The following is a 25401-nucleotide window of genomic DNA, read 5'->3' on the forward strand; positions in this document are numbered from 1 at the left end:
TTCTCCATCTTTGGCTGCAAAGGACATAATGAGTCTGATTTCAATATTGACCATCTGGTGGTGTCCATGTGTAGATTCGTCTCTTGTGCTGTTGGAAAAGAGTGTTTGCTATGATCAGCATGTTCTCTTGGCAAAACTCTATTAGCTTTTGTCCTGCTTCATTTTGTACACCAAGGCCATGCCTGTCTGTTATCCCGGTGATTTCTTGACTTCCTACTTTAGCATTCCAATCCCCTATGATGAAGAGGACATCTTTTTTTGGTGTTAGTTCTAGAAGGTGTTGTAGGTCTTCATAGAACCGATCAACCTCAGCTTCTTCGGCATCAGTGGTTGGGGCATAGACTTGAATTACTGTGATGTTGAATGGTTTGCCTTGGATTCGTACTGAGATCATTCTATCATTTTTAAGATTGTACCCCAGTACTGCTTTTCCCACCCTTTTGTTGACTATGAGTGCTACTCCATTTCTTCTAAGGGATTCTTGCCCACAATAGTAGATACGATGGTCACCTGAATTAAATTCGCCCATGCCTGTCCATTTTAGTTCACTGATTCCCAAGATGTCGATGTTCAATCTTGCCATCTCATGTTTGACCACCTCCAGCTTACCTTGATTCATTGATCTGACATTCCAGGTTCCTAAACAATATTGTTCTTTACAGCATCGGATTTTCTTTTCACCACCAGACACATCCACAGCTGAGTGTCCTTTTGGCTTTGGCCCAGCCACTTCACTCTTTCTGGCACTACTTGGAAATACCCTCTGCTCTTCCCCAGTAGTATATGGGACACCTTCCGACCTGAGGGGCGCATCTTCCGGCATCATATCTTTAAAACTTGTGATACGTTGCATGGGGTTTTCTTGGCAAGAATACTGGAGTGGGTTGCCATTTCCTTCTCCAGTGGACCACATTTTGTCAGAACTCTCTGCCATGACCTGTCCGTCTTGGGTGGCCCTGCACGTCATAGCTTATGGCTTCACTGGGTTACGCAAGCCCCTTCGCCACAACAAGGCAGTGATCCATGAAGGGTCACTTCCAACCCTACTATTCTATAATTCTATGATCTATGATTCTATGATCTACCAAAAGCACCTCTCTACCATCTGGACTGAACTTCAGCTTATTGGCCACCATTGAATTCACTGCTGATCCTGAACTGTGGTTCAGTACTTCTACAGCTTCACCTGAATTTGATTAAAAGGAGAGAAAGAGTGTACTAATGATACCTCACTCCAGATTCCTGGATGACCGCAATCAGTGGTTTTATGTCAAGCAGCAGGGGGAACAATATAGAGCCCTGCAGAACACTGTTATGTAACTTCCATGGAGCAGGGCAATGGTCTCTCTATCACCAACTGAAAGAAATGACCATCCAGATAGGAATAGAACCACTAAGGCACAGTGCCCCCATTACCATCTTGGACCACCAATCCAGAAGGATACCTTGGTTGGTGGAACTGAACTCTGCTGAGAGCTCCAGGGTAATCAACTGGGTTGCATTTCCCCTCTCCCTCATCCAGCATCAGGGTGACCTAAGCAGTTTCAATACCAAACCAAGGTCAGTATCGAAGCCTGCCTGTGCACCAGCGGGATCCACTGTTGGTGCAAGGGGAGCTAACAAAAAGCAACCCAAAATGAGTGGAAACACTCATTTCCAGAATGGAACAGGTTAGCAAACTTTGCAGAAGAGTGCTCTGCTGACCTGTCCCAATCTGGAAGCAAGTGTTTGAGTTGCTTTTTAAACTGCTAGCTTTCTGTTATGCAGTTATTTGGAGCCAGATAATCAGTGTTATCCAAGGGTGCTTGGAATCGCCCAGCCACCACTCACTCACTCAAGCACCTTGCCCAAAATGAGTATATGGCAACTGGTCAGTAGTTGGCATAATCCAGGAATTTTTCACGTGTGGTTCTTTCATTCGATGATTTTTAGTGAAGCCCTAATACCCAATTTTTAAAGCATTGGATCATTTGTGTAATTCATAATATTGCTATTTTACAGCACATTTTAAACACATTTTAAAGCACTAGTTTTCTTTTACATTTTCTGGATTCTAACAGGCATGGATAACCCTTGGGCACACAATTGGTCATAACGCCCAGGCTCAACTAACAAGCCTACAGAGTCTTTATACCGGCTGTCCTGATATCAAAGCCAAGTACCTCTATCTCACTGGAAGGAGCCTGCATTTACTTGCTGATCATACAGATCCTTTCTGTTCAGATCTTCTCTGGTGTGAGAGAGTGGTAAGGCCTGTGCTGATAGGTCTCTTTTGTGCAAGGGTGATGCCATTTTGGCTACATAACCAATGGCCCATTCCCCCTGAAGGTTGGAATTGGTATATTTGATAAATAAACAAAGATTAATTATATTATTCATGGAGGGGGGGAGATTGTGAGTGAGGGAGAGAGAGAGAGAGACTAGTAAACTGAAAGTACCCTGAAGTAAAATGCAGTCCAGAGGCATATCACTACTGTCATAGTTTTCAGGTGATTAGTGTCTCGCCCAGTTATGTATGTGTTGCCTTGTGTTTGTTTAAGGCAAGGGTGGGTAACCTGCAACCTTCAACCTAATCTCATGCAGTACTCCGCCTAATTTCAAAAGCCCTCTTCATGCGATCAGTTAATTTGGACTAACATTACCGGGTAGAAATAAATACTACCTTTTAATAGCGTATTGGCCATTTGTGGAAAGGTGATGAAATTCTTTAAATCCTTTCCTGGTTATGCCATTTATAAAAGCTGAGCAGACAGCAAATGCTAAAAAATGAAAACAGTGACTGCATAATTCTCGACTATGGTGCCCCAGTTATAGAATGCCCCCCTCCCCTTTCAGAGGACTGGAAACAAAGCCCTATGAGGAGAGACTGAAAGAACTGGGTATGTTTAGCCTTGAGAAGAAAAGACTGAGGGGAGATAGGTTAGCACTCTTCAAGTACTTGAAAGGTTGTCACAGAGAGGAAGGCCAGGATCTCTTCTCAATCATCCCAGAATGCAGGACACAGAATAATGGGCTCAAGTTACAGGAGGCCAGATTCCAGCTGAACATCAGGAAAAACTTCCTGACTGTTAGAGCAATATGACAATGGAGCCAATTACCTAGGGAGGTGGTGGGCTGTCCCACACCGGAGGCATTCAAGATGAAGCTGGACAGCCACTTGTCAGGGATGCTTTGACTTAGATTCCTGCACTGAGCAGGGGGTTGGACTCTATGGTCTTATAGGCCCCTTCCAACCCTACTGTTCTGTGATTCCTTGATTCCCTAAGAAGCCTAGCTGGTGCCGACGTTGGTCTCATTTCATCATCTGTTTAAGACTTAGCTATTGACCTAAGTGTTTGGGTCTAATTGACTGTAGCATGATTGTTGATTTGTTTGCTTAACCTGCTGATGATTATAATGAATTAGCTTCATATTGAAATTATTTGTGTTATTGTGCCCCGCCCTGAGATCAATTGGTATAGAAGCATTTTAACAAATAAATGATTAATACATTTATTTAGAGTTCATTCATTTATCAACTGCACCATGGATTTGCATTCTACTGAAATAAATGGTTATATTGTTGGACTTATTCAGTATATAATATGAGCTAGAACAACTTTTATAATAGGCAACCCAGATAGAAACATTCACTATTGTTAATACGAGCAGCCCAAGTTTTGTATTGTCATCCCTGGCTCCTGGCATTGCCAGATGGTCTTTAGAATGCCATCTCGTGGTGTTGGCAGCAGGTCCCTCCCTTCTCTCTATTATAGTCAAATGCCACGAATAGCCTCTGTATCTGCACTAGTGTGCCATTTCAGGAAAAGAAGGAGCTTGCATATGTAGTCAGCCTTTCCTGCCATCTTAGGACTTGTTGCATCTTTGTTTATTTTAAATGCATTACATTTTGACGGTGGTTTATTTGTTTGTGATGTACAGGAGGAAGTTAAAACTGTCTCTGAGAAATCTCCCTCACCCGAAGCAGAAGCAAAATGTGATGAAAGTGAAACACCAACAACTTGTTTACCGCTTACTAAAAAACAGCTTGATGAGTACAAGCGGAAGGCTATTGAATTACGGGTATGTTCATGTGATAACTTGAGTACTTTCTTTTATAAAAAGTAATTTCTAAGAGCAAGACTTGCCAGGTCAGTACTGTGAAGATGAACAAGGAAGGATAATGTTAAGGGAGACTTTCCATTTAACCTCTGGAATATTTGTATACTAACTATTTTAAAGGAGAATTTCAGTAAATGAAAGGAAATAGTGTGGAATTTGAACAAGCTGTGAAAAAACACTAAAATTCTTGGGTACTTTTGGGTAAATTGGGTACTTTTCTCATATACCTTAATATCTTCCATGCTCATTTCTCTGTGTTTTTATCCTTCCTTTGCTTCAATTTCTTTGTCCTGTCCATTTTGGAAAGTCTCTTTTGAAATAAGCTGAACATTGGAACATGACCTATTTCCCCTCCAAAATGCCTTGAGGCAGCACTGTTTTTGTTGACAGATGTGTTGACCACTTCAAAAATGGCAGATCCTACTGGTAGTTACCATTTTTGCGGCAGCTGCAACTGCCTCCCACTCCACTCTGCAATGGTGTTGTGTCAAGGCATTTTGGGAGGAAATGGCAGCTGCCAGAAACAACTGTCTGCTCTGATGCCCTCGCTGCCAGCACAAAAAAAATGTTTTAAAAAAGAATAAAGGGAAAGAAAACGCAAAGACAAATATGAGTACAAAGAAAAAATTAGCATGAAACAAATGAGTTCAAAGAAAAAATTAGCATGAAACAAATGTGATTTCAATTTTTTTTAAAAAAAGACAAATTACATTTTGAGGTACAAAACCAAATGGTATCCTAAAATGGGGGGGGGGGGACACAGGGGGATGACAAAAACTACTGTGCAATTGCAAATGCATGTACTTAGAAGAAGTAAATGGCTGGACTATATAAGCTAGCAATTTCCAAACTGTGTGTTATGACATACTACTGTATGCTGACAGTACTGTTTATATGCAGTGACAATTAAATGGAGGAACTAATAATAGCTTCAGGGGACCGAGACCACCAACAAAAGAGTCCTCTGTGCTGTGTCTGTATAATTCACTTCTATGGCCATGCCTTCTTCCAAATAGCTTCTGTTTGGGGTGATCATTCTGTTCTGCCTCTGCATTTGGAGTCATTTTAAATGTAAAGACATGGCAGAATTAAGCATGGCAGAATTAAGCAATCTCAAGACAAGCTATCCATTGCCTTTCTGCTCTGGGCTTGGCTCCTTATAATCGGAGGACATTCTCAGAACAGCAGCTCATGCAGAAATATGAGGACAGTGATCCTTTAAGGGCAGGTCATTCTTTTAAGTAAATATGGAAATGTTTAAGAGTGAAGTATGCCTTACATTTCTATTCAGAAAGTGTGCACCTCCAGACTTCGTCAGTGATTCTCCTCAGACTTCGGGGAATCACTGACAGATGTATAGGGTTTCTAAATAGCCATTAGGCCTCCCAACTATGACAAGGTACATGAGGACCTTTGGAAAAGTGTATGTGTGAAATGGCAGGCCACGGATATACTCTCACTGTGATATGTGTGATGAGTGTGGCTCCAAAAATTAGTTGCTGTTGCAATGCTGGGTAGGTGAAGGTTGGGATGAGAATTCAGAGCAGGGGTGCTGTACCATATAAGCATCCCTTGCTTGAATTCTTGCAAAAAGAATTCTTGTGAAAAGAATTGAGCCTCCAAGCAGGCTCAATTCCTTTCCCCACCGGCTACATCATTTTCTTTCCCAAAGGAAAAAAAAACTCATTTCTGAGGAGACGGTCAATGGTCAAGTTCACGTGACATGGCAACCCACCCTGAAAAATAAACCACGTCTGAACAACCCACGGTGAGCCTGACAGACAACTGGGCTCACCGTGCGTTGTCTTCCCCCTCCTTCCCCCTAGGTCTTCCTGACAGGCCCAACAGGTATCCCAGGGGACTTGGCAGTGGAGCCCATCTTGTCTGCTGCCAAGTCCCCATTGCTGCAGGAACCACGACTCCGGTCACAATTCCTGGCTTTAAAAAAAAAATTGTTTGGGCATCTGTGCAAAAATGGGGCTGAAAATTTTTTTCAGCCACAGCAATATGCGCAAATGTCCTGACTGTCTGTCTGTCTGTCTGGCTATCTATCTGTTGCCTTCGTGTGGTGCCTTGTATGTTTCAGCTGTCAAACATACAAGGGAGCTGGCAAGGGGAGGCTGTACATAGGCTGAGTTCGCAGCCTTTGACAGTTGACAGGTGGGGAAAAGGGGTGCAGATCACCCGCTTCGTAGGGTGATCCCCAGGCTTTAAAGTAGTGCCCCGCCCCTTGGAGGTGCCCTGCTTCGAATCCCTACTTGCCCAAGTCCTCAACATGTCTTTTTCATAGAGATCTACAAACCACCCCCTTTTTTGCTTCCTTTTGCAGTAACTGCGGCTACATTTGACAGCTATAAAAGGTTCCTGCGGTTAGTATGAACGGCAGGGGAAAAAGGGTGGTGTGTAGATCTCTGTGAAAAAGACATTTTTTAGGCTTGTTTTTGCAGAAATGCCTGATTCCCCCCCCAAAAAAAAATTTAAGCCAAAAAATGTGACTGGTGTTGCAGTTCATGCAGCGAGGGGGACTTGGCAGCAGACAAAACAGGTTCTGCCAACAAGTCCCCTGGCATTGCTGAGCGAGTGACAGCCCCTCCAAAATGCTACTTGGAGGGGCTGTCAATCATTTACAGGTGAGATTGCTCCGCAAGAGCAACAGAGGTTTCTGCCACTCTTACCAAGCAGCTTGCTCACTGATGCTCACAACCCACAATGGGTTCACAGTGCCAGCTTTGGACGACACGCCAACCCATCGTGAGTACAACAACCCCAAGAACAAGCTGTGGGTTGTTAGGGTGGTTTGTTGCCTATGCACAAGCCACCCTGCAGGAATCGGTCTGGGTTCACACAACACGACAACCCATAGTGGCTTGTCACCTGCGATGGGTTGTCATGTCATGTGAACACAGTCAATGTAGCAGATGGGAGAGGCCAATCAGGCCTCTCTTCCTCTCCAATAGCCACAGGTAAGGCATTTTGCCAGCGGGATGAGTGTACCACATGATCCCCCATTGGAAGACGATGCTGCCAGCATCCCTGCTCTGGCAGTTCACTTTACTTTTGCTGGCTGTGAAGCTTCTGCTGCCTTCCCCTTCCCCAACATGTAGGGTTTTTTTTCAACCTGGTGCCCTTCAGATGTGTTGGACTGCAAATCCCATCTTTCCCTGCCAGCATGGCCAATGCCTGTCTGGAAATGAAGAGTGGAGATGATGGGAGTTGCAGTCCGGTATATCTGGTGAGTACCAGGTTGGGCAAGGCTAATGGAGCACATGGCGGAGGAGAGCAGGCCCTGCAAACATTCTGACTCCGTGTAGGGTTTTCAAATGTGAGAAGTGTTCAATTGATTTTTAAGGTGAGCTCACCGCTCTCTAGCAGCATTTCATACTTTTCATTAGAAATTGTTACACGAGATCAGAATCTTCTCTCAGAAGTTATAAACTGCTGTATGTTTTTATAGCTACATTTGATTATGTAGTTTAAACAATACTGAATGCAAAGGTTTTTGATTATTACTATATAGAAGAGACAGACCTCGACCCAGAAATACCTGTTTCAGTCAACGGAGGTTTTGCTGCAATGCATTAATGTTGCAATTAATAACAACATGATAGATACCTTGGCTGCTGCTAGTTTAGAAATGGTAGAGTGCTTTGGACGATTTGACCCAGTTTCAGCAACCCAGTTTTTGGCCCTTTATCAGGTAAGACAACAACTACTTTAACCAGTCATTTAGAACAATAATACGCCAAATTAATGTTAAGAGTATTAACAAACTATGAATGCAGACTATTATATTTTTAATGAAAGTATTTATTTTTAAATATGTAGCAAATACTTCTCAGCCTGGCGCAAACTTAATACTAGCCATCTCCTAATAATGGTTAGGCTAATTGGGAGCATGCCATGAGCTCATATACTGCTCCTCCTTTCATCCATGCAACCCCTCTTCCTTCCTGGTTAGCATGAGCAGGATCAGCATTATGTCTGATGTCAGGGTTGGATCGGGGCCCATAGAGCCCGAAGCAGTTCTGATTCTGAAGAGATAGAAACCGTGGGAGAGGAACCCACTCGCTCTTCAGAGACACAGCTGGAGGGAGAGTCCCTCCCCTCTCACATTCCTGAGAGTGACAGTGACCCTGGCAGGGAAAGGGAGGTACAACTGGAGCTTCTGGACGCGAGGCACCAGCGCAGGGACAAGTGAGAGGTTGTGGGCGCCGAGAGGAGGCACTCAGCCCGCTTGGTGCGACGACAACAGCTGCGCCCCGATGCCCCACAGGAAAGGGGTGGACTTTCTCCTCCTAGCCCTTAAGTTCAGAGGCTTCCTGCCCTTTCCCTCCAAACAGAGACCCACTGACTCCCTAAAGCTAGAACCCCCTGGTACACTGCTCCTTCTCAAGTTTTCCTCTTAGGCTAAGGCAATTAGCATCTGTAAGTGTCATTAGGCTGAATGGAAATAAAGCCTTGGAAAAGAGTCCTTTTGTCTGCATGTTGATTCTGGACTACTTGAGGATTTCAGAAGGCAGCAAGGGCGCTCCTGACATCTGCAGTGGTGCTAACTATAGATATTGGACAGTTAGCTGTAACCAAGATTTGCAAACTCATTTTTACTCAAAAAGTTTATTATGAGTCCTATTAACTGTGATGCAGCATTACATTTTCACTAGCATTATCTATGGTTAACACTAAGCAGGGTGGTGTAGTGGTTAGGGTGCCAAACTAGGACTGGGGAGACCCAGGTTAAAATCCCCACTCAGCCATGAGGCTCACAAGGTGACTTTGGGCCAGTCACTCTCTTCCTCACCCACTCCACAGAGTTGTTGCAAGGATATACTGCAGGATGTCATCTATGTTGCCAGCCTCCTTAGATTAAAAACAAATCATCCAGGAAAGGGCAATGTCAGGGTGGACACTGAGCCCATAGAATCCCAGAGTAGTTCTGATTCGGAGGAAGAGCAGTCACTCCTGGGAGAGGAGCGCGCCCCTTTTTCCCAGGGCCCGCAGCTGACAGAGATTCCGCCCACCCACATTCCTAGATTAGAAAGCAGTCCAGGGAGTGACCCAGCACTGACAGCAGACTGGTTGGATGCGCGGCGCAGACGCAGAGAGCGGCGCCAAATGGAGAGCGCGGAAAGGAGGCGTAGCGCCCGGTTGGCGCTCAAAGAACGGTTGCGCCCAGAGGATCCAAGGGAAAAGGGGAGGGATTCTCCCTAGTCCTTATATTCAGGGGTCTGCCAGTAATTGCTTTTCAGACAGGGACCAACTGTTCCAACTTAGGGCATAGGGATGCTGCTGCTCAGATCTAGTTGCTACCTGTAGAGTTGTAAGTTGTAAAAGAAGAATAAAGCTTTGAAAAGAATCCCTTTGTCTGCGTCTGGACTTAGCTACTGGATTAGACTGAGAGAGCCCTCCAAGGAGCCCTTGACAGGCAAATCCACACAGGGAAATAGTGCACAAGTCTGCTTCATGCTCCTGATTATCACAGAGTTGGAAGGGACCATTTAAACCATCGAGTCCAACCCCCCGATCATCGATCTTCTAGCCATGGGTAGGAAATCTACTATAGGCCTTAATAACAGGATGTAGAGGCATTCCTTTTGTGGTCAAGAAGATCATTACAATCAGCAGAGAAACGTGATAGTTTCTGAGAAGCATACTCACATTCTTTCACCACCTCTTCCATACTGGTCAGATTCAAGTTTAAAATGTGAAACCTAGTTCTCCCCCTCTCCCTTTTTTAAGTTTCAAAAGAAAACATCCTTCTTGTCATCCGAAGATCTTTGTTGGAAATTCTACATTTTGCTGTGCCACTTTTCTGACAAAATTTGCAATAGCTAAAGTCACCAATTGTCAGGTGCCCGGCCCCTGGCTTCCTTTGTAGTCAAGCTGTCAACTTATGTTTCCAGTCAATTATTTTTATTATGCAAACTACAAACAAACAGGCTTTGCTTCAGGCTACAGACAGTATCCTTATGCAGCAATTGACAACAAGCTTTTCTAGCAAGCTTTGCATAACAGATGCTTCAGGTAACTTCCTGGGTTAAAACACCACATGAAAGTTGCTACTAAACTGCTGCTGGCTACTACTAACCCCCCTCTTCAGACTGAGTGGCCTACCAAGTCCTGCCCTCAAGGTGGGTCATTCCACCAAGTTGCCTCCTTTGCTTCTAGTCTCTTGGAGCACCTCATGACCCTGAGTTGCTCCTCCCTTTTTGTCCAACATCTGACTCTAAGGTCCCTTATTCCTACCCCCTCCTCCTCTTCGTTAGAAGCTTGCATTCCCGCGGGATCAGAGGACAGCCGGGCTGGGCTATCATCCAACTGATAAGACTGCAGCTGGGCTTCACACTCTCTAGCACTGATATTCTCACCAGGCCACCCCCTCCTACAACCGTGATGCCTCGGCAAGTCCTTCCAGCTTTCCTCCCTGTCTGACAAAGAATTAGTTCCCATGCCTTCTTGGGGCATGTCTGCAGAGGTGCTGCGCCCAATCCCTACACCAGTGTATGGTGTTTAGATAATTCAAATAACTTTTCAAAGGATGCTTTCTCTATTTGTTTTGTCTCATCTCGTTGTCTCTTTAGCCTACTGCCTACTCAGATACTTGACTCCTCCTTTAGGCCTTTCCTTATCTAGCCACTTCTGCCTCTTCTGCCCCTGTCCTTAAAATCAGAGCAGCTCAGCCAATGATAGCCAGAGAGATAGTCCACTGCACGTCCATCCTCACACCCCAACCTGGTGACAGTAGTTTAGTTCAGCCAAACACTGGTAGAAACTTCATCACTACAATCCCTTATGTACACCAGTAATCCCTTAGTAAATTATAGAAATATTACCTAACCAGGCATGAAAAATAAGATTTCAGGAAGTGAACAAGATTTATGGAGAGACTGTTGCCTGGAAGGAAGCTAAATAGTTGAGCAAATCCACTCTTCATATTTTATTGTCGGAGCTTGTTTACTTTACTTTGTTGTTAATAATAGCAGAATATGTGCTACTTTTCATTTCATACTTGTTTGATAGGATTTTCAGTAGCAAGCTGCTTAAAAACATTCGCCAAACTAGAATAATATTAAAATGTTACAGAGTTGTTCAGCATCGATGATGATGAAAGACATCCTGTTAGAAGCTACGTTGAACACCAGCAGTTCACAACTGGCAGCAATGCTGCATCTGCAGCAAAACTTAGAGAAAAAAGGAGATACAACAAGCAGCCTTCTCAAAAATGTGGAGCAGAGATTATCTGCTATCTCAAAGGTAACTTGATCAGTTAAAAAATCGTAATTCCCCATCTCGCTAAGAATGGATGCATAGAAGCCTGGTTCCACTCATATATATGCCCTCAACACCTGTTTGAGGGCATATACAGTAATTTAAGGTGCAGTCCTATGCATATTTAGTTAGAATAAAATCCTATAACTCCCAACATTCCCCAGACAGCTGTGGAGGCTGGGGAATACTGGGAGTTATAGGACTTCTTTCTGTCTAAACATACATGGGATTGCACCCTCGTTCTCTCTTCCTACAAGTTGTATTTAAATAGGTCCTTATAAAAATGAGTATTAATCCCACAAGTATTAATTCTTGTCCAAATGCTTCACTACCTAATTGTGCTATCCATAAATTAATGAAGGGTGGAACTCTATCAGGTTGACACCTGCTAGACAGGAGTCTCCAATCTTGGAGGCTCCTGAGTACCCTATGCCCTGCCAGGCTACTGCTCGCAGAGTGGGAGTAGCAACAGAAGCAATTTCCACCTTTACGTTCTCCGTTTTGTATGTCTGGACAAGCCTCTGAGCATGTTGAGAGGAGATATGGAACCGGGGCTGGAGAGGCCATAGGATGTTGTATATCCTGGCCTCTCCTTTCGCTTTCCCTCCCAGCCCACCGGAACATTCCCTTTCTGACCTCTCCGAGTTCATCAGAAGCCACATTTGTGACCTCAGAACGCAGGCACTGCAATTTTTTCTGCAGCAGCTGTGAGTGGGTGTGGGGAGAGATCTCCCAAAGTCATAGCAGTTGTAGCACAATCAGAAAAATCCTGTGGCCCCTAGAATGCTCTCCAGGAATTGCAGGATTGTGCCCTTAAACAATTATTTCATTTTTACTCCCAAAATTGAAATGTTTAACCATTTAGAAATTTTCTTAGTATGGAAAATACTAGGTGAGCAACTTGCATTACTTCTGTTGCATAATATTACTATTATGCATTAATCATTGAAATATATTTTATGAAACATTTACAAATAAAAATACTGTATCCCTAGTAAGGCTATCAATGCATTTTGTGATGGAAATAGTTCAAGAACTTGTGACTGGAAACTACATTTTAAAATATTCTAAAAAGTAATTCATTGGGTTTTTTGGATAGGCATGGGGAAACCTTTGTATTTCTACACAACACTTCAATATCATGAATGAATTGCCACCAAATTTTCACGTAATCATTCTCCAGCATTCAGAAGACAGGTATGAATATAACAGTTATTGTGATGTGTCTATTTTAAAGTGGCTGCCTCATGTGTCATTGCCCTGCTACAAGCATAACATTTAACCATGATTAGTGCTAGTCATATTTGTTTGTCTTAAACCTGGTTAAATTCTCAACTATATAATTTCATTTAACTTGCCAAGCTGATAGTATGTTTAGGGGGACACCAAAGAAAACGTGGTTAACATAAACCATGATTTACTAATCTACTTCAATTCATGGTTTTGCATTCTGGTTTGTGGCCAGTTGTTAACCATGGTATGGCTATCCAAATGTAATCTTACCCCCATGTTTAAAAGAAAGGAACCATAGTTAAGCATTACATCTTCACTGGGCCACAGTGTTCAGCTTCTGTTTTATTAAATAGACACATTCAGCAAGTGGTTTGGGCTTCAAGAGTTAATATAAAGTGGATTGAGCATCTGCTGATCTGATCCTTAGTGCTGTCAGCTTTGGTGGGTGGAAGATGGGGCTGAATTTAGTCCCATCAATTTCTCCCAAAAAATTATCAATGCCATCAAAGCTGACCAGGCTAGCCAACTGTTAGGTGATGCAGACCTGATCCAAAATTACCAGTATGTGTACAGCTGGAAGCTAGGTGCAGCTGATGTTGTCTTGTAAAATACTATTGGTCGGTATAGAAATGAAATGAAATGAATAAATAAATAATTAAATAAAAACACCACATTGCTTTTGGACTTAATCCAGTAAGCCAGGGGTGGGAAACACATGGCCTGCAGACCACATGCAGCCCTCACTGCCCCCAACACCCCCCAAATTTTAAAAACCCACAAATTTTCTTGTAATCAAAATGGCTCATTAATAAATATTACTTAACATAATAGTGAGCCCGTTCTTAATGATCAGGAACTGACAAAAATGTTTCATTCTACCCTCTATCTATTTTTATGTGGATGCTACCCAGGCTGCTATCCATAGAACATAGTGATTATCTATCTTTAGCCTATGTAGAACCAAACCCACCTTTGAACCCCTGTCTGTTCTACCCCAAACTACTTCTGTGCCAAACGGTTTCTATCCCTACAGCTTCTTAGCTCTATTGTTCCTTACTTCTGTGGGTCCTTACGTTTTTGTATTGCTTTGCACATCCTGTGATCTCTGTGCTTCAGCAGCTACTGTATCAGTAGTTTTAACTATGTTGATGGTTATCTTCTGCACTTCAGGTCCCTTCCCACTGTTAGAGCATAGGCTGAATTTACTTTCAAGGGTTTTGAAGCTATAAGGGTTCTCCCTGTTGGATGAGTACGGTGATAGTGGTAATATTTAATGAAAATTTACTTCAGGCAAGCAATCAAACTGTTTATTTTCTGGATTTGTTTCCTCCACAATCCTGCCTTCCTTCCTTCCTTCCTTCCTTCCTTCCTTATTTATTTATTTATTTATTTATTTATTTATTTGCATTTATTTCTACTTTTATCTGGAAGTGTATTGCAATATTTCTGATGTTTTATCTTTAGCTAAATATAGAGAAACATGTTTTAATACACAGCAGAAAACAGCACAAGGTTAACTCCAAGTTACAATCCTTTCCATTGTCCACCTACTCTGGATTCTTTAACTGTCACCAAGGAAAACTCCTTCCTTCCTCCAAGAAAAGCAGGGAAAAGAGAGCTAAGAATCTCACAAACGTGGCACACGATTGTTTTCAAACTAGGTAAAGACTGCGGTAATTTCTAGTATTGATGTAGTTAGGTATTTCCATCATTTCCAATTATTATGTAAGCATATCAGATTAGAGGGAAATAAGGAATTATTTGCGAAAATAAATACATTTGACTGGGAGGTTTTCCCCAATAGATCTCTCTTATATGGAGCAGTACTTGAGAAAGTAAAATCGACCAACCCAAAGGAACAAAGGGAACAGAAGGAAAAGGGTGGACAACAGAAGGAAAAGGGTGGACAACAGAAGGAAAAGGGTGGACAACAAAAAGGGAAACCTGTTCAACCGACTTGTAAGTGTTTTTAAGCAGTGCAAATAGAACTATGCTGTCTTGTGTTGGGCTGCTGTGAATGTTCACATAAGAATAATTTGAGTACAAAAGTATTGTTTTGAGGGTATCAAAGTATGCCCTTGAGAACTTCCTGCCTCTCACCTTGTCATTTGCTGCCGCATTGACAGTGGCTTCAGCACCATTTTTTAACTGCATCTTCTTGCTGGGAAGTGTTCTCAGCCAGTTGGGGATCATGTCATGAGCATGATGAAGTTACAATGCCATGTAGCCCGTCAGAAAGCCAATCACAAAGCCAATTTGGAAGAGCAATAATTCTTGTTCTCACTCTGAATGGGCAAACATTTTTGACCTTGATGAAACAGAAAAGTATTCTCCATAGGAGCCGAAAGCCTTAGGCAAAATCCCCCATCCTTTTAGCCTGGCCTTAGTCTTTAGTACAAACAGAAAAGGTTGTTTCGAGTTGAAAATAATCACTTTGAATTCCCTGTGCAGATGTTTGGTCTGCATGCTCAGTGGGGGTTAGAATTGTGCCACTCCAATTCCATGGCTCATGCACCCCTCATGAGTACCTATCTAGATACATAAATATTATAGAATTACCTAGCACCTAATTTACTTCCATGACTACTACAGTCCATCATTCTCTCTTGTACATAGAATCTTTCTGCACTTGTCCTTCATAGATATGGATATGAAAAATGAAGATGCAATGCATTAAAAAAATACAATACATTTAATAGGCTTTTATTTTACTTATCACCAGTGCAGGCTAAAATTGTGCGGTCCTCTGTAGATTCTGATACATTCTTGAATTTGTTGGGGAAGGTAAAACTCTTCAAAGAGGAGAAGATGAAAAGCCTTCTGGAACAAGTATCACCAACTATAACCCAGGAAGACAGACATGAGTTTCAAATACGGCAAGGATCAGCTGCCAAATTAGATACAGTAAGAAAACTGAATTAGTTACGTAGATAATTAGTTACTTAGGTACTGCCCTTGTTCATATTAGTGGTTTTACAAGCGTATAATGAGATCGTTGTTGTTCAGTCGTTAAGTTGTGTCCAACTCTTCGTGACCCATGGACCATAGCACGCCAGGCCGTCCTGTCCTCCGCTCTGTCCTGGAGTGTGCTCAAGTTCATATTCATTGCATCGGTGATGCTATCTAGCCATCTCATCCTCTGCCGTCCCCTTCTCCTTTTGCCTTCAATCTTTCCCAGCATCAGGGTCTTTTCCAGTGAGTTTTCTCTTCACATTTCGTGTCCAAAATATTTGAGCTTCAGCTTCAGTATCTGTCCTTCCAATGAGCACTCGGGTTGATTTCCTTTAGGATGGACTGATTTGACCTCCTTGCAGTCCAGGGGATTCGTAAGAGTCTTCTCCAGCACCACAGTTCAAAAGCATAAATTCTTCGGCGCTCAGCCTTCCTTATAGTCCAGCTCTCACAGCCATACGTTACTACTGGGAAAACATAGCTTTGATGATACGAACCTTTGTCGGCAAGGTGATGTCTCTGCTTCTTACTATGCTGTCTAGGTTTGCCATAGCTTTCCTCCCAAGGAGCAAGCGTCTTTTAATTTCATGGCTACAGTCACCGTCTGCGGTGATCTTGGAGCCCAAGAAAATAAAATCTGTCACTGCTTCCATGTCTTCCCCTTCTATATGCCAGGAAGTGATGGGGCCAGATGCCATGATCTTCATTTTTTTAATGTTGAGTTTCAAACCAGCTTTTGCACTCTCCACTTTCACTCTCAACAAGAGGCTCTTTAGATCCTCTTTGCTTTCTTCCATTAGGGTGGTATCGTCTGCATATCTGAGGTTGTTGAGAATTCTCCCGGCAATCTTAATTCCAACCTGTGATTCATCCAACCCGGCGTTGAACTCTGCATATTAAATAAATATTAATAATAAGTTAAATAAGCAGGGCGACAATATACAGCCTTGTCGTACTCCTTTCCCAATTTTGAACCAATCGGTTGTTCCATGTCCGGTTCTTACTGTTGCTTCTTGACCCTTGTACAGGTTTCTCAGGAGACAGTAAGGTGGTCTGGTACTCCCATCTCTTTCAGAATTTGCCACAGTTTGTTGTGATCCACACAATCAAAGGCTTTCGCATAGTCAATGAGGCAAAAATAGACATTTTTCTGGAATTCTCTTGCTTTCTCCAGGATCCAGCGAATGTTGGTGATTTGATCTCTAGTTTCTCTGCCTCTTCAAAACCCAGCTTGTAGTTCCAGTAGTTCTCGGTTCACATACTGCTGAAGTCTAGCTTGTAGGATTTTGAGCAAAACCTTGCTGGCATGTGAAATGAGTGCAATTGTACAGAAGTTTGAGCACTCTTTGGCGTTGCCCTTCTTTGGAATTGGAATGTAAACTGACCTTTTCCAGTCTTGCGGCCACTGTTGAGTGTTCCAAATGTGTTGGCATATTGAATGCAGCACTTTAACAGCGTCATCTTTTAGGATTTTAAATAGCTCAGCTGGAATACTGTCATCTCCGCTAGCTTTGTTGTTAGTAATGCATCCTAAGACCCACTTGACTTCACTCTCTAGGATGTCCGGCTCAAGGTCAGTGACCGCACTATCATGGCTATCAGGGACATTCAGATCTTTCCTGTATAGTTCTTCTGTGTATTCTTGCCACTTCTTCTTAACCTCATCTGCTTCTGTTAGGTCCCTACCTTCTTTGTCCTTTATCATGCCCATCTTGGCACAAAACGTTCCCTTGATATCTCCGATTTTCTTGAAAAGATCTCTAGTCTTTCCCATTCTGTTGTTTTCCTTGATTTCTTTGCATTGTTCATTTAAGAAGGCCTTCTTGTCTCTCCTTGCTATTCTCTGGAACTCTGCATTCAGTTGGATATATCTTCCCCTTTCTCCCTTGCTTTTTGCTTCCCTTCTTTCCTCAGCTACTTGTAAAGCCTCCTCAGACAGCCACTTGGCTTTCTTGCATTTCTTTTTCTTTGGGATGGATTGAGTTGCTGCCTCCTGAACAATGTTACGGATCTCCGTCCATAGTTCCTCATTGATCTGACATTCCAGGTTCCTAAACAATATTGTTCTTTACAGCATCGGATTTTCTTTTCACCGCCAGACACATCCACAGCTGAGTGTCCTTTCGGCTTTGGCCCAGCCGCTTCACTCTTTCTGGCACTACTTGGAAATACCCTCTGCTCTTCCCCAGTAGTATATTAGACACCTTCCGACCTGAGGGGCTCATCTTCCGGCGTCATATCTTTTAGCCTTGTGATACATTGCATGGGGTTTTCTTGGCAAGAATACTGGAGTGGGTTGCCATTTCCTTCTCTAGTGGACCAGATTTTGTCAGAACTCTCCACCATGACCTGTCCGTCTTGGGTGGCCCTGCACGGCATAGCTTATGGCTTCACTGAGTTACGCAAGCCCCTTCGCCACAACAAGGCAGTGATCCATGAAGGGGGTTTTCCCTACATTCTTCAATTTAAGCCAAAATTTTGCAATAAGAAGCTCATGATCTGAGTCACAGTCAACTCCAGGTCTTGTTTTTACTAACTGTATAGAGCTTCTCCATCTTTGGCTGCAAAGTATATAATCAATCTGATTTCGATATTAACCATCTGGTGATGTCCATGTGTAGAGTCGTCTCTTGTGCTGTTGGAAAAGAGTGTTTGCTATGATCAGCATTTTCTCTTGGCAAAACCCTATTAGCCTTTGTCCTGCTTCATTGTGTACACCAAAGCCATGCTTGCCTGTTATCCCGGTGATTTCTTGACTTCCTACTTTAGCCTTCCAATCCCCTATGATGAAAAGGACATCTTTTTTTGGTGTTAGTTCTAGAAGGTGTTGTAGGTCTTCATAGAACCGATCAACCTCAGCTTCTTTGGCCTCAGTGGTTGGGGCATAGACTTGAATTACTGTGATGTTGAATGGTTTGCCTTAGATTCATACTGAGATCATTCTATCGTTTTTGAGATTGTACCCCAGGACTGCTTTTCCCTCCCTTTTACTGACTATGAGTACTACTCCATTTCTTCTAAGGGATTCTTTCCCACAGTAGTAGATATGATGGTCAGGTGAAATTAAATTCGCCCATGCTTTTTCATTTTAGTTTGCTGATTCCCAAGATGTTGATGTTCAATCTTGCCATATCATGTTTGATGACCTCCAGCTTACCTTGATTCATTGATCTTACATTCCAGGTTCCTAAACAATATTGTTCTTTATAGCATTGGACTTTCTTTTCACCACCAGACACATCCACAGCTGAGTGTCCTTTCGGCTTTGGCCCAGCCACTTCACTCTTTCTGGCTCTACTTGGAAATGCCCTCTGCTCTTCCCCAGTAGTATATGGGACACCTTCCGACCTGAGGGGCTCATCTTCCGGCATCATCTCTTTTAGCCTTGTGATACGTTGCATGGGGTTTTCTTGGCAAGAATACTGGAGTGGGTTGCCATTTCCTTCTCCAGTGGACCACATTTTGTCAGAACTCTCCACCATGACCTGTCCGTCTTGGGTGGCCCTGCACGGCATAGCTTGAGGCTTCACTGAGTTATCATAGAATCATAGAATAGTAGGGTTGGAAGGGGCCTACAAAGCCATCGAGTCCAACCCCCTGCCCAATGCAGGAATCCAAGTCAGAGCATCCCCGACAGATGGCTGTCCAGCCTCACCTTGAACGCCTCCAGTGTGGGAGAGCCCACCACCTCCCTAGGGAATTGGTTCCATTGTTGTATTGATCTAACAGTCAGGAAGTTTTTCCTGATGTTCAGCCGGAATCTGGCTTCCAAGCCCCTTCACCACAACAAGGCAGTGATCCATGAAGGGGGTATACTGAGACAGTAGAGTAATATTCAATAACTACTCTTTCTCTCTTGATATGGCTTGTAACAGCTGTGCATACAATATAAGCTGTCGTCCAGAATACTCTCACTAGTGTCAGCAAGATCACTGTCTAGGGAACTCTCCAGTCTTCAGCTGGTGGGAGGGCACCCAGAGAGGGCACCCAGGCTCACAGCCTGACCTAAGATGGGTTCCAAAGCAGCACTCCTTCCATGCTAATATATGGTAAACAATTAAGAAGTGAGTTGGTGGGCTCCAGGTCTGAAAAGGTTGAAGATTACTGCTCTTGGGAATGATTATGAGTATTGCCATTGCAATTATTGTGCCAATATTTTCTTTAGAAAACATTATTAAATAAAGTAATGTATGCATAAAAATAAAAAGGCATAACATACCCATAGCTTAAAAGTGATTTTTCAATTTATACTTGGGATATTTCAGATATATTACTAATTTGTCATGATTATTCTATTTATATATGACTATTATATTGCCTTTTCTTTGTTACTCATGCCTTTTTAATTTAACTTTTTGTCATAGAATGTGGAAGTTAAAGATGATCAATATTTTACATCACAATTCCAGGCTATATTGAAAGATGTGGAAGAATATCTGAAACCTGTCTTGTCACAGTTTGATTTCTCTGAGCTAAGGTAATTTTTAAATGTCATATACTTTAAATTATATTAAAATGAGCTTTTATATGTATAAACCATTATGCTCTTGCCCTCAAAAGATCAGTGCCCATGACTAATTCAGGTTTGATAGGTCCATACAGCCTTTGGCCTGTGAAGAAGTGGTCATGTGAGTATTTCACCACTTCCAGTTTACAAATCAACTAGAACATTTGGTTGTATGCATTGACCCTTTGATTGTATTTTAACTATGAGTGCTCAGAGTGAAGAGACAACTTCTTTTTTTAAAGCATGCATATAAGCCTGTTCAAGAAGTCCTTAACACTGCCCTCCCTTGAACAGGAGCCATAAGTGATTAACATGAAAATGAGTGATAAGGAGAGCAATCCTATGGCCACTAGACACTGTCTAGATAGCCATAGGATTTTTCAGTTCTTGGAAACTGTGCTCCCCGCCCCTCTCCCTCATAGATGGTGCTGTTCTTTCCGCGCCACCACCATCTCCATTTTTTAAATGGAGAGAGCAAAAAAGGGATGGTCCTGGGGGAGGGGAGGAGACTGTGGAAGCTGCTTTAGACAGCTTCCTGTCAGGTCTCTGGGTCTCTTCCCTCCCCTGAAAACACGCGTCTAGCCATTAATGCAGGGCAGCTAGAGCACGGAGGAGAAGATCCCCTCCATGCTCCATCCGCCCTGCAGAGGATAGTTGGTAGCCTCCGAGTTCAGAGGCTGCTGACTATCTCGATAGGATTGCGCTCTAAGTGATTGTGCAATAAAACATAGCGCTGTTATCAAATGTAAGCAGGTGCTTCAGAAAATTACATGCTATACTACAGGAGACTTGCATTTGAAGAGCAAGCATTATTTGGTTGAATCATACTGAATTTCCCTGAAGAAGGACCTGTGGTCCGAAACATGTTGGAAGTATTTATTTTTGTTGAATAAATCATTATTTTTGTCTACCTTTTTTTTTTTTTTTTGCTTTTTGGCATCGCCCACAGAATATGACCAAAGCATGTGCAACAGTGATCAGATCTGTTCCCGCCAGGAAGGGGTGCATTTACAAGGAAAACCCACCCATCTTGATTTGGAATGGGCTGGCTTTTTCAAAGCTTTTTTTTTTTTTTTAAGAACTCTCGGGAAAAGCTCCCACCTGTTAAGAGAAGTATTATTGTCCAGGATGGGCTGCATGGTCCTTTCCTGATGGCTTCAATACCAAACTGTTCTTTTACATCAAATGCTTTGGTCGCCATGTCCAGCTGAGACTATCAGCAAACAGCATCACTTGCCACATTATCTCAACTTTACAAAATGCTCTGTCATTCCAGGATTCTTCTACTACTTCTGAAAATACACATATCAGACAATCCAGGGCATCTCATTGTTTGGGGCATTGGCCCTTTCATAGTAACATATCTTTCCTGTGCTACCAGTAACCCCACTTGTGACCACTCCTCAGTGCTACCAATGGTGCTGTGCTCATAGGGGATGTGCTTGGTTCTCCCTTCCCCCTATAGCACTCACTGCCTATGCATGTGACCAGAAACAGCCTTTTTATAACAAAACACATATGTCATTGAGGCCATCAAAGCTGTGAATGTCAGTGCAAACCTATGTTAGCCTTAAGGAAAACTATGAGAAGGTGAATTTCTCGGTGCATGACAAAGCAAAGTGGGTATTGCTTTTGCTACTTCAGATAGCATGAAGTATCTGATTCCATTAGCATTCTTTAGAAATTCTGTCCTGCATAATATTTTAAAGATCTATTTTATGTCCTTAGACACCAAAGTCCAGCAGTCTCTCCAGCTGGCTCAGGAAAAACCAAAGGTGATTCAGGAAAAACTAAAGCGGGTGACTCAGGGAGAACCAGGAAAGGTAGTCCAGGAAAAACTAAAGCAGATGACTCTGGAAAAAACAAAGGAAATGAGGCAGGGAAAACAAAAACTAAAAATAAGGAGAAAAACATTACTACTCAAGGTATGTCTTAAGCATCAAAGGATATTTGTAGTGTCAGATTATTAAACAAAATTACCTACATGCTAAATAGTCTGTTACAAAATTACAGATTTCAAATTAATTGTATTTTCAGGTTTGTATGAGTTATCTGCACTGTGTATAGCTATGTCCTTTCTAAGACTGATCATTTTGGTACCATCTGTGGCTGCATTCAGATATACTAGTTAACCATGGTTTGTCACTATGAGCATGAGCAATCTCAGGGTCATGAAGTCCCTCCCCCTTCATTTCTTTTGTGCATGAAAGGAAGAGAATAGAAGCCTCCATTCCTGGTTTGCAGCAGACCATCATTTGCCATGATTTCTTCTAGGATGGCAGCGTAATCTGTCGCTTTTTGGCATGCTTCTGCATCCTTTGTCTCCTTATCCTGGTAATTGCCTAATTTTCTAGCTCTCACTTTTGGGAAATCATTCTCTGTTTCTTTGCCAACTAAGTGCTGTTGTTTTGTTTTTTTTGTTTGACCTGGTGGCGACAAGGAAGGCTATGAAGGGGAAAGTAGTGCCAACTCCCCCCAACCCCATGCCTCTACCGCTGGGGTGGTGATGGTTTTGCCTGAAGAATCTGAGGAGGATGTTATGACATTGCTTAGAGTTATGGCTGGAGATTTAAAGATAATTAAAGTCCCTAGGGAAATGCGACAAGGGTCAGTTGATGGTATAACAGCGAAGCGGGATGTTTTGGAAACTACAGTTTTACAGCTGAAAGATAAATCTGAGATTTATGAAACTGCATTGTCTGCTTTGCAGAGATCAAATCTTATTTTGAAGGTTAATGAGCTAGAAAGTCAAATCTCATCATTGTAATTTACAAATCATTGGGATATGTGAGCAGGCTTAGCAGGGTCAACCAATTGCCTTTATGAAGTCCTTTTTGCATGAGCTATTGGATTTGCCTGAGGGCTATCAATTTAGATATTGAGCGGGCACACCAAATTCCACCCCCACCCCCAGGTTGAAGATAGACCTTGCCCGCTCATCATGAAGTTTTTAAGGTTTTCTGTTAAAGAGTTTATTTTAAGAGCTGTGAGAAGCAAGGGTGAAGAGCTAAAATGGGGAGCAGATAGGCATCAAATTATGATTTTCTCAAATTATACTAAAGAGATAGCAGATAAGCTGCATGCATTCTTGAAATTTTGAGGATTGGCCCGTGGAAAAAAAACTTCAGTATTTTATTTATTTTCTTGCTGTCTGATGTATAAGGATGGAATCTGGTCTGAAAAGGTTCAGTGCACCAGCAGCAGCAGCAGCAGATTATCTTCATGACATGAGTCCAATTGTTAGGATGGAAGAGGAGGACTGAAGCTGCTTAAGGCTTTAAAAAGCTTCAAGGTCCAGGGGGTGGGGGGGATCATGGAATTCCTTTCCCCCCTACTTTTCTGCTACTGGCTGAGTTTGAGATATTTACATTACAGAACTAGAATTGCATGTATATCTGTGTATATGTTTGTATGTATATTGTATGCTTATGTATGTGTGCATATATTTATATATTGGGCATTGTGGATACAATATCATGCTTGGCTTGATCTACAGTTGTTTGTTGGCAAGGGCAGCAGTGCAAGTGCAGGTTATACTTTCGGGTTATACTGTTAATTGGTCAAAATCTGAATTCATGCCATTAGGTAGTTTCAAGACACTCAAAGTGGTTACTAAGGGGTAATGTTGTTTGCGTCCAGAAGTGATAAAGTATGCTGGCATATTCGTGCCTAGAGATATTTTGCAACATGGTTAAACTGAATGTGAGTGCATTACTGGTGGAAATATCTCTTGACTTGGAAAGAGGAGCATCACTTAATTTAAATACTTGGTGTAAGGTTAACATATTTAAGATGATTGTCTTGCCATGGGTAATTTATGTACTACATAGTATTCCTTTATACATTCCTGAAACATATTTTCAAAAACTTTATGCAGTATTTCAGAAGTTTATTTGGGGGTGGGTGGTCTTTTCCCCATTTATCACTGAAGAGGATGCAGTTCTCAGACAAAGAGGGAGCATTTAATTTTCCAGATGTTAGTTTATATCATAGAATAGTAGGGTTGGAAGGGGCCTACAAGGCCATATCATAAGGCTTATTTCTTAACTTGTATCAATGATTGGAAAGCAACCTTTTCTTTTAATACTCCTTCATGGATTGCTTTGGAGTATATTATTTGACACCTCTTTCCAACTAGATGATATTAGGATGTAGATATATTAAAAAGAAAGGAATGGCTCCAGTAACAATTTTAGCAGCAAGAGAGACTTGGCATGCAATGTTTTGTCAGATGCACTTTGACCACATTCGCATGCTAAATTAACTTTATGGGAGAATCCCGTCTTGAAAATAGAGAAATGGCCCTTTATGTGGAGGAGTTCGGCTGATAGTGGAATGTATACTTTAGATCAGTTAATAGGATCAGGTGATGAATTTCTACTATTTTCAGTATTGCAGATTAGATACCACTTACCAAGTTGGCAATATATTGAGCTACAGCATTTGTTGGATTCTGTGTATGGGTCATCAGGAATGAGCGCTTCAGTACTTTCTACACTGTTTATCAAAGTTTTTTGGAGTGTAGTAAAGTAGATGTTCAGAATGTCAGAGAGGAATGGAATAAGGAGTTGGAATGCTCTATATGATCTAATCAATGGAAAGTTGACCTAGCTTCCATATGTACTTTTCCTGTAATTTTAAAATTGAGGCTGATTCAACAAAAAATGATATTTCGCATCTGTTGAACACCACAGAGACTTATTAAAAAGCTGGCTAACTCTACCAGATGCTGGCAATATAATAAGGACAATGCCTATTGTCCTTATTATGATGTTGGCATGTCCCGTAGTGGCTTCCTTTTGGTTGGAAGTCATTGCTCCTATAAATGTTGTTCTTGAAAAATCTGTGATAATTGCAGATGTTCATGTGCCTTAAAATTACATCCCTGTGATGTGGGAATTAACAGATGGACAGCAAAACTGGATAGTGAGAGCCCAAAGAGACTTATACTTCAAGCTTGGAAAACACCCACCCATCATCAATGGACTTTAAGTTCTTACTGCTCTTGCTACATTTCAGTGTATCTCCTAAAGTTGTTGATTTCATATGGGTGCTTATTTAGATATATAGACTACTTATATTAATGTATATCTTTGAAATGGAAGTGTTAAATCCTTCTTTTTCCCTCTTTTTCTTTTTATACATGGGTGTTTTATGATATTTTTCTTTTTCCTGTTTCTTTTGTGTGTGTCCCCCTTTTTTGTTTTTGTTTTGTTTTTTTGCTTGTTATTGTTGTATTTGCAAATAAAAAAATATTTTTTAAACCCATCATTTGCCATTTTGTCCAAATAGCAGAAGGGTACTACCCTTAAGGCAGCCTATACACCATAATTAATTAATTA

General features: G+C 42.1%; 1 protein-coding gene across 1 annotated transcript in view; it reads left to right on the forward strand.

Annotated features, from left to right (window-relative positions):
* Positions 1-25401, forward strand: part of CFAP46 (cilia and flagella associated protein 46) — a 132491-nt gene that overhangs the window by 90719 nt on the left and 16371 nt on the right. Inside the window, exons 43-51 of the mRNA XM_084841931.1 lie at positions 2061-2246; positions 3922-4062; positions 7619-7798; positions 11182-11352; positions 12467-12564; positions 14405-14559; positions 15323-15504; positions 19917-20029; positions 21788-21984. Coding sequence (XP_084698057.1) covers positions 2061-2246; positions 3922-4062; positions 7619-7798; positions 11182-11352; positions 12467-12564; positions 14405-14559; positions 15323-15504; positions 19917-20029; positions 21788-21984 — 1423 coding nt within the window. The remainder of the gene's footprint in view (positions 1-2060; positions 2247-3921; positions 4063-7618; positions 7799-11181; positions 11353-12466; positions 12565-14404; positions 14560-15322; positions 15505-19916; positions 20030-21787; positions 21985-25401) is intronic.

Source organism: Heloderma suspectum, chromosome 3, assembly GCF_057233095.1.
Source record: "Heloderma suspectum isolate Gila_16-S chromosome 3, 16-S_ref, whole genome shotgun sequence".
Taxonomy (NCBI): Eukaryota; Metazoa; Chordata; class Lepidosauria; order Squamata; family Helodermatidae; genus Heloderma; species Heloderma suspectum.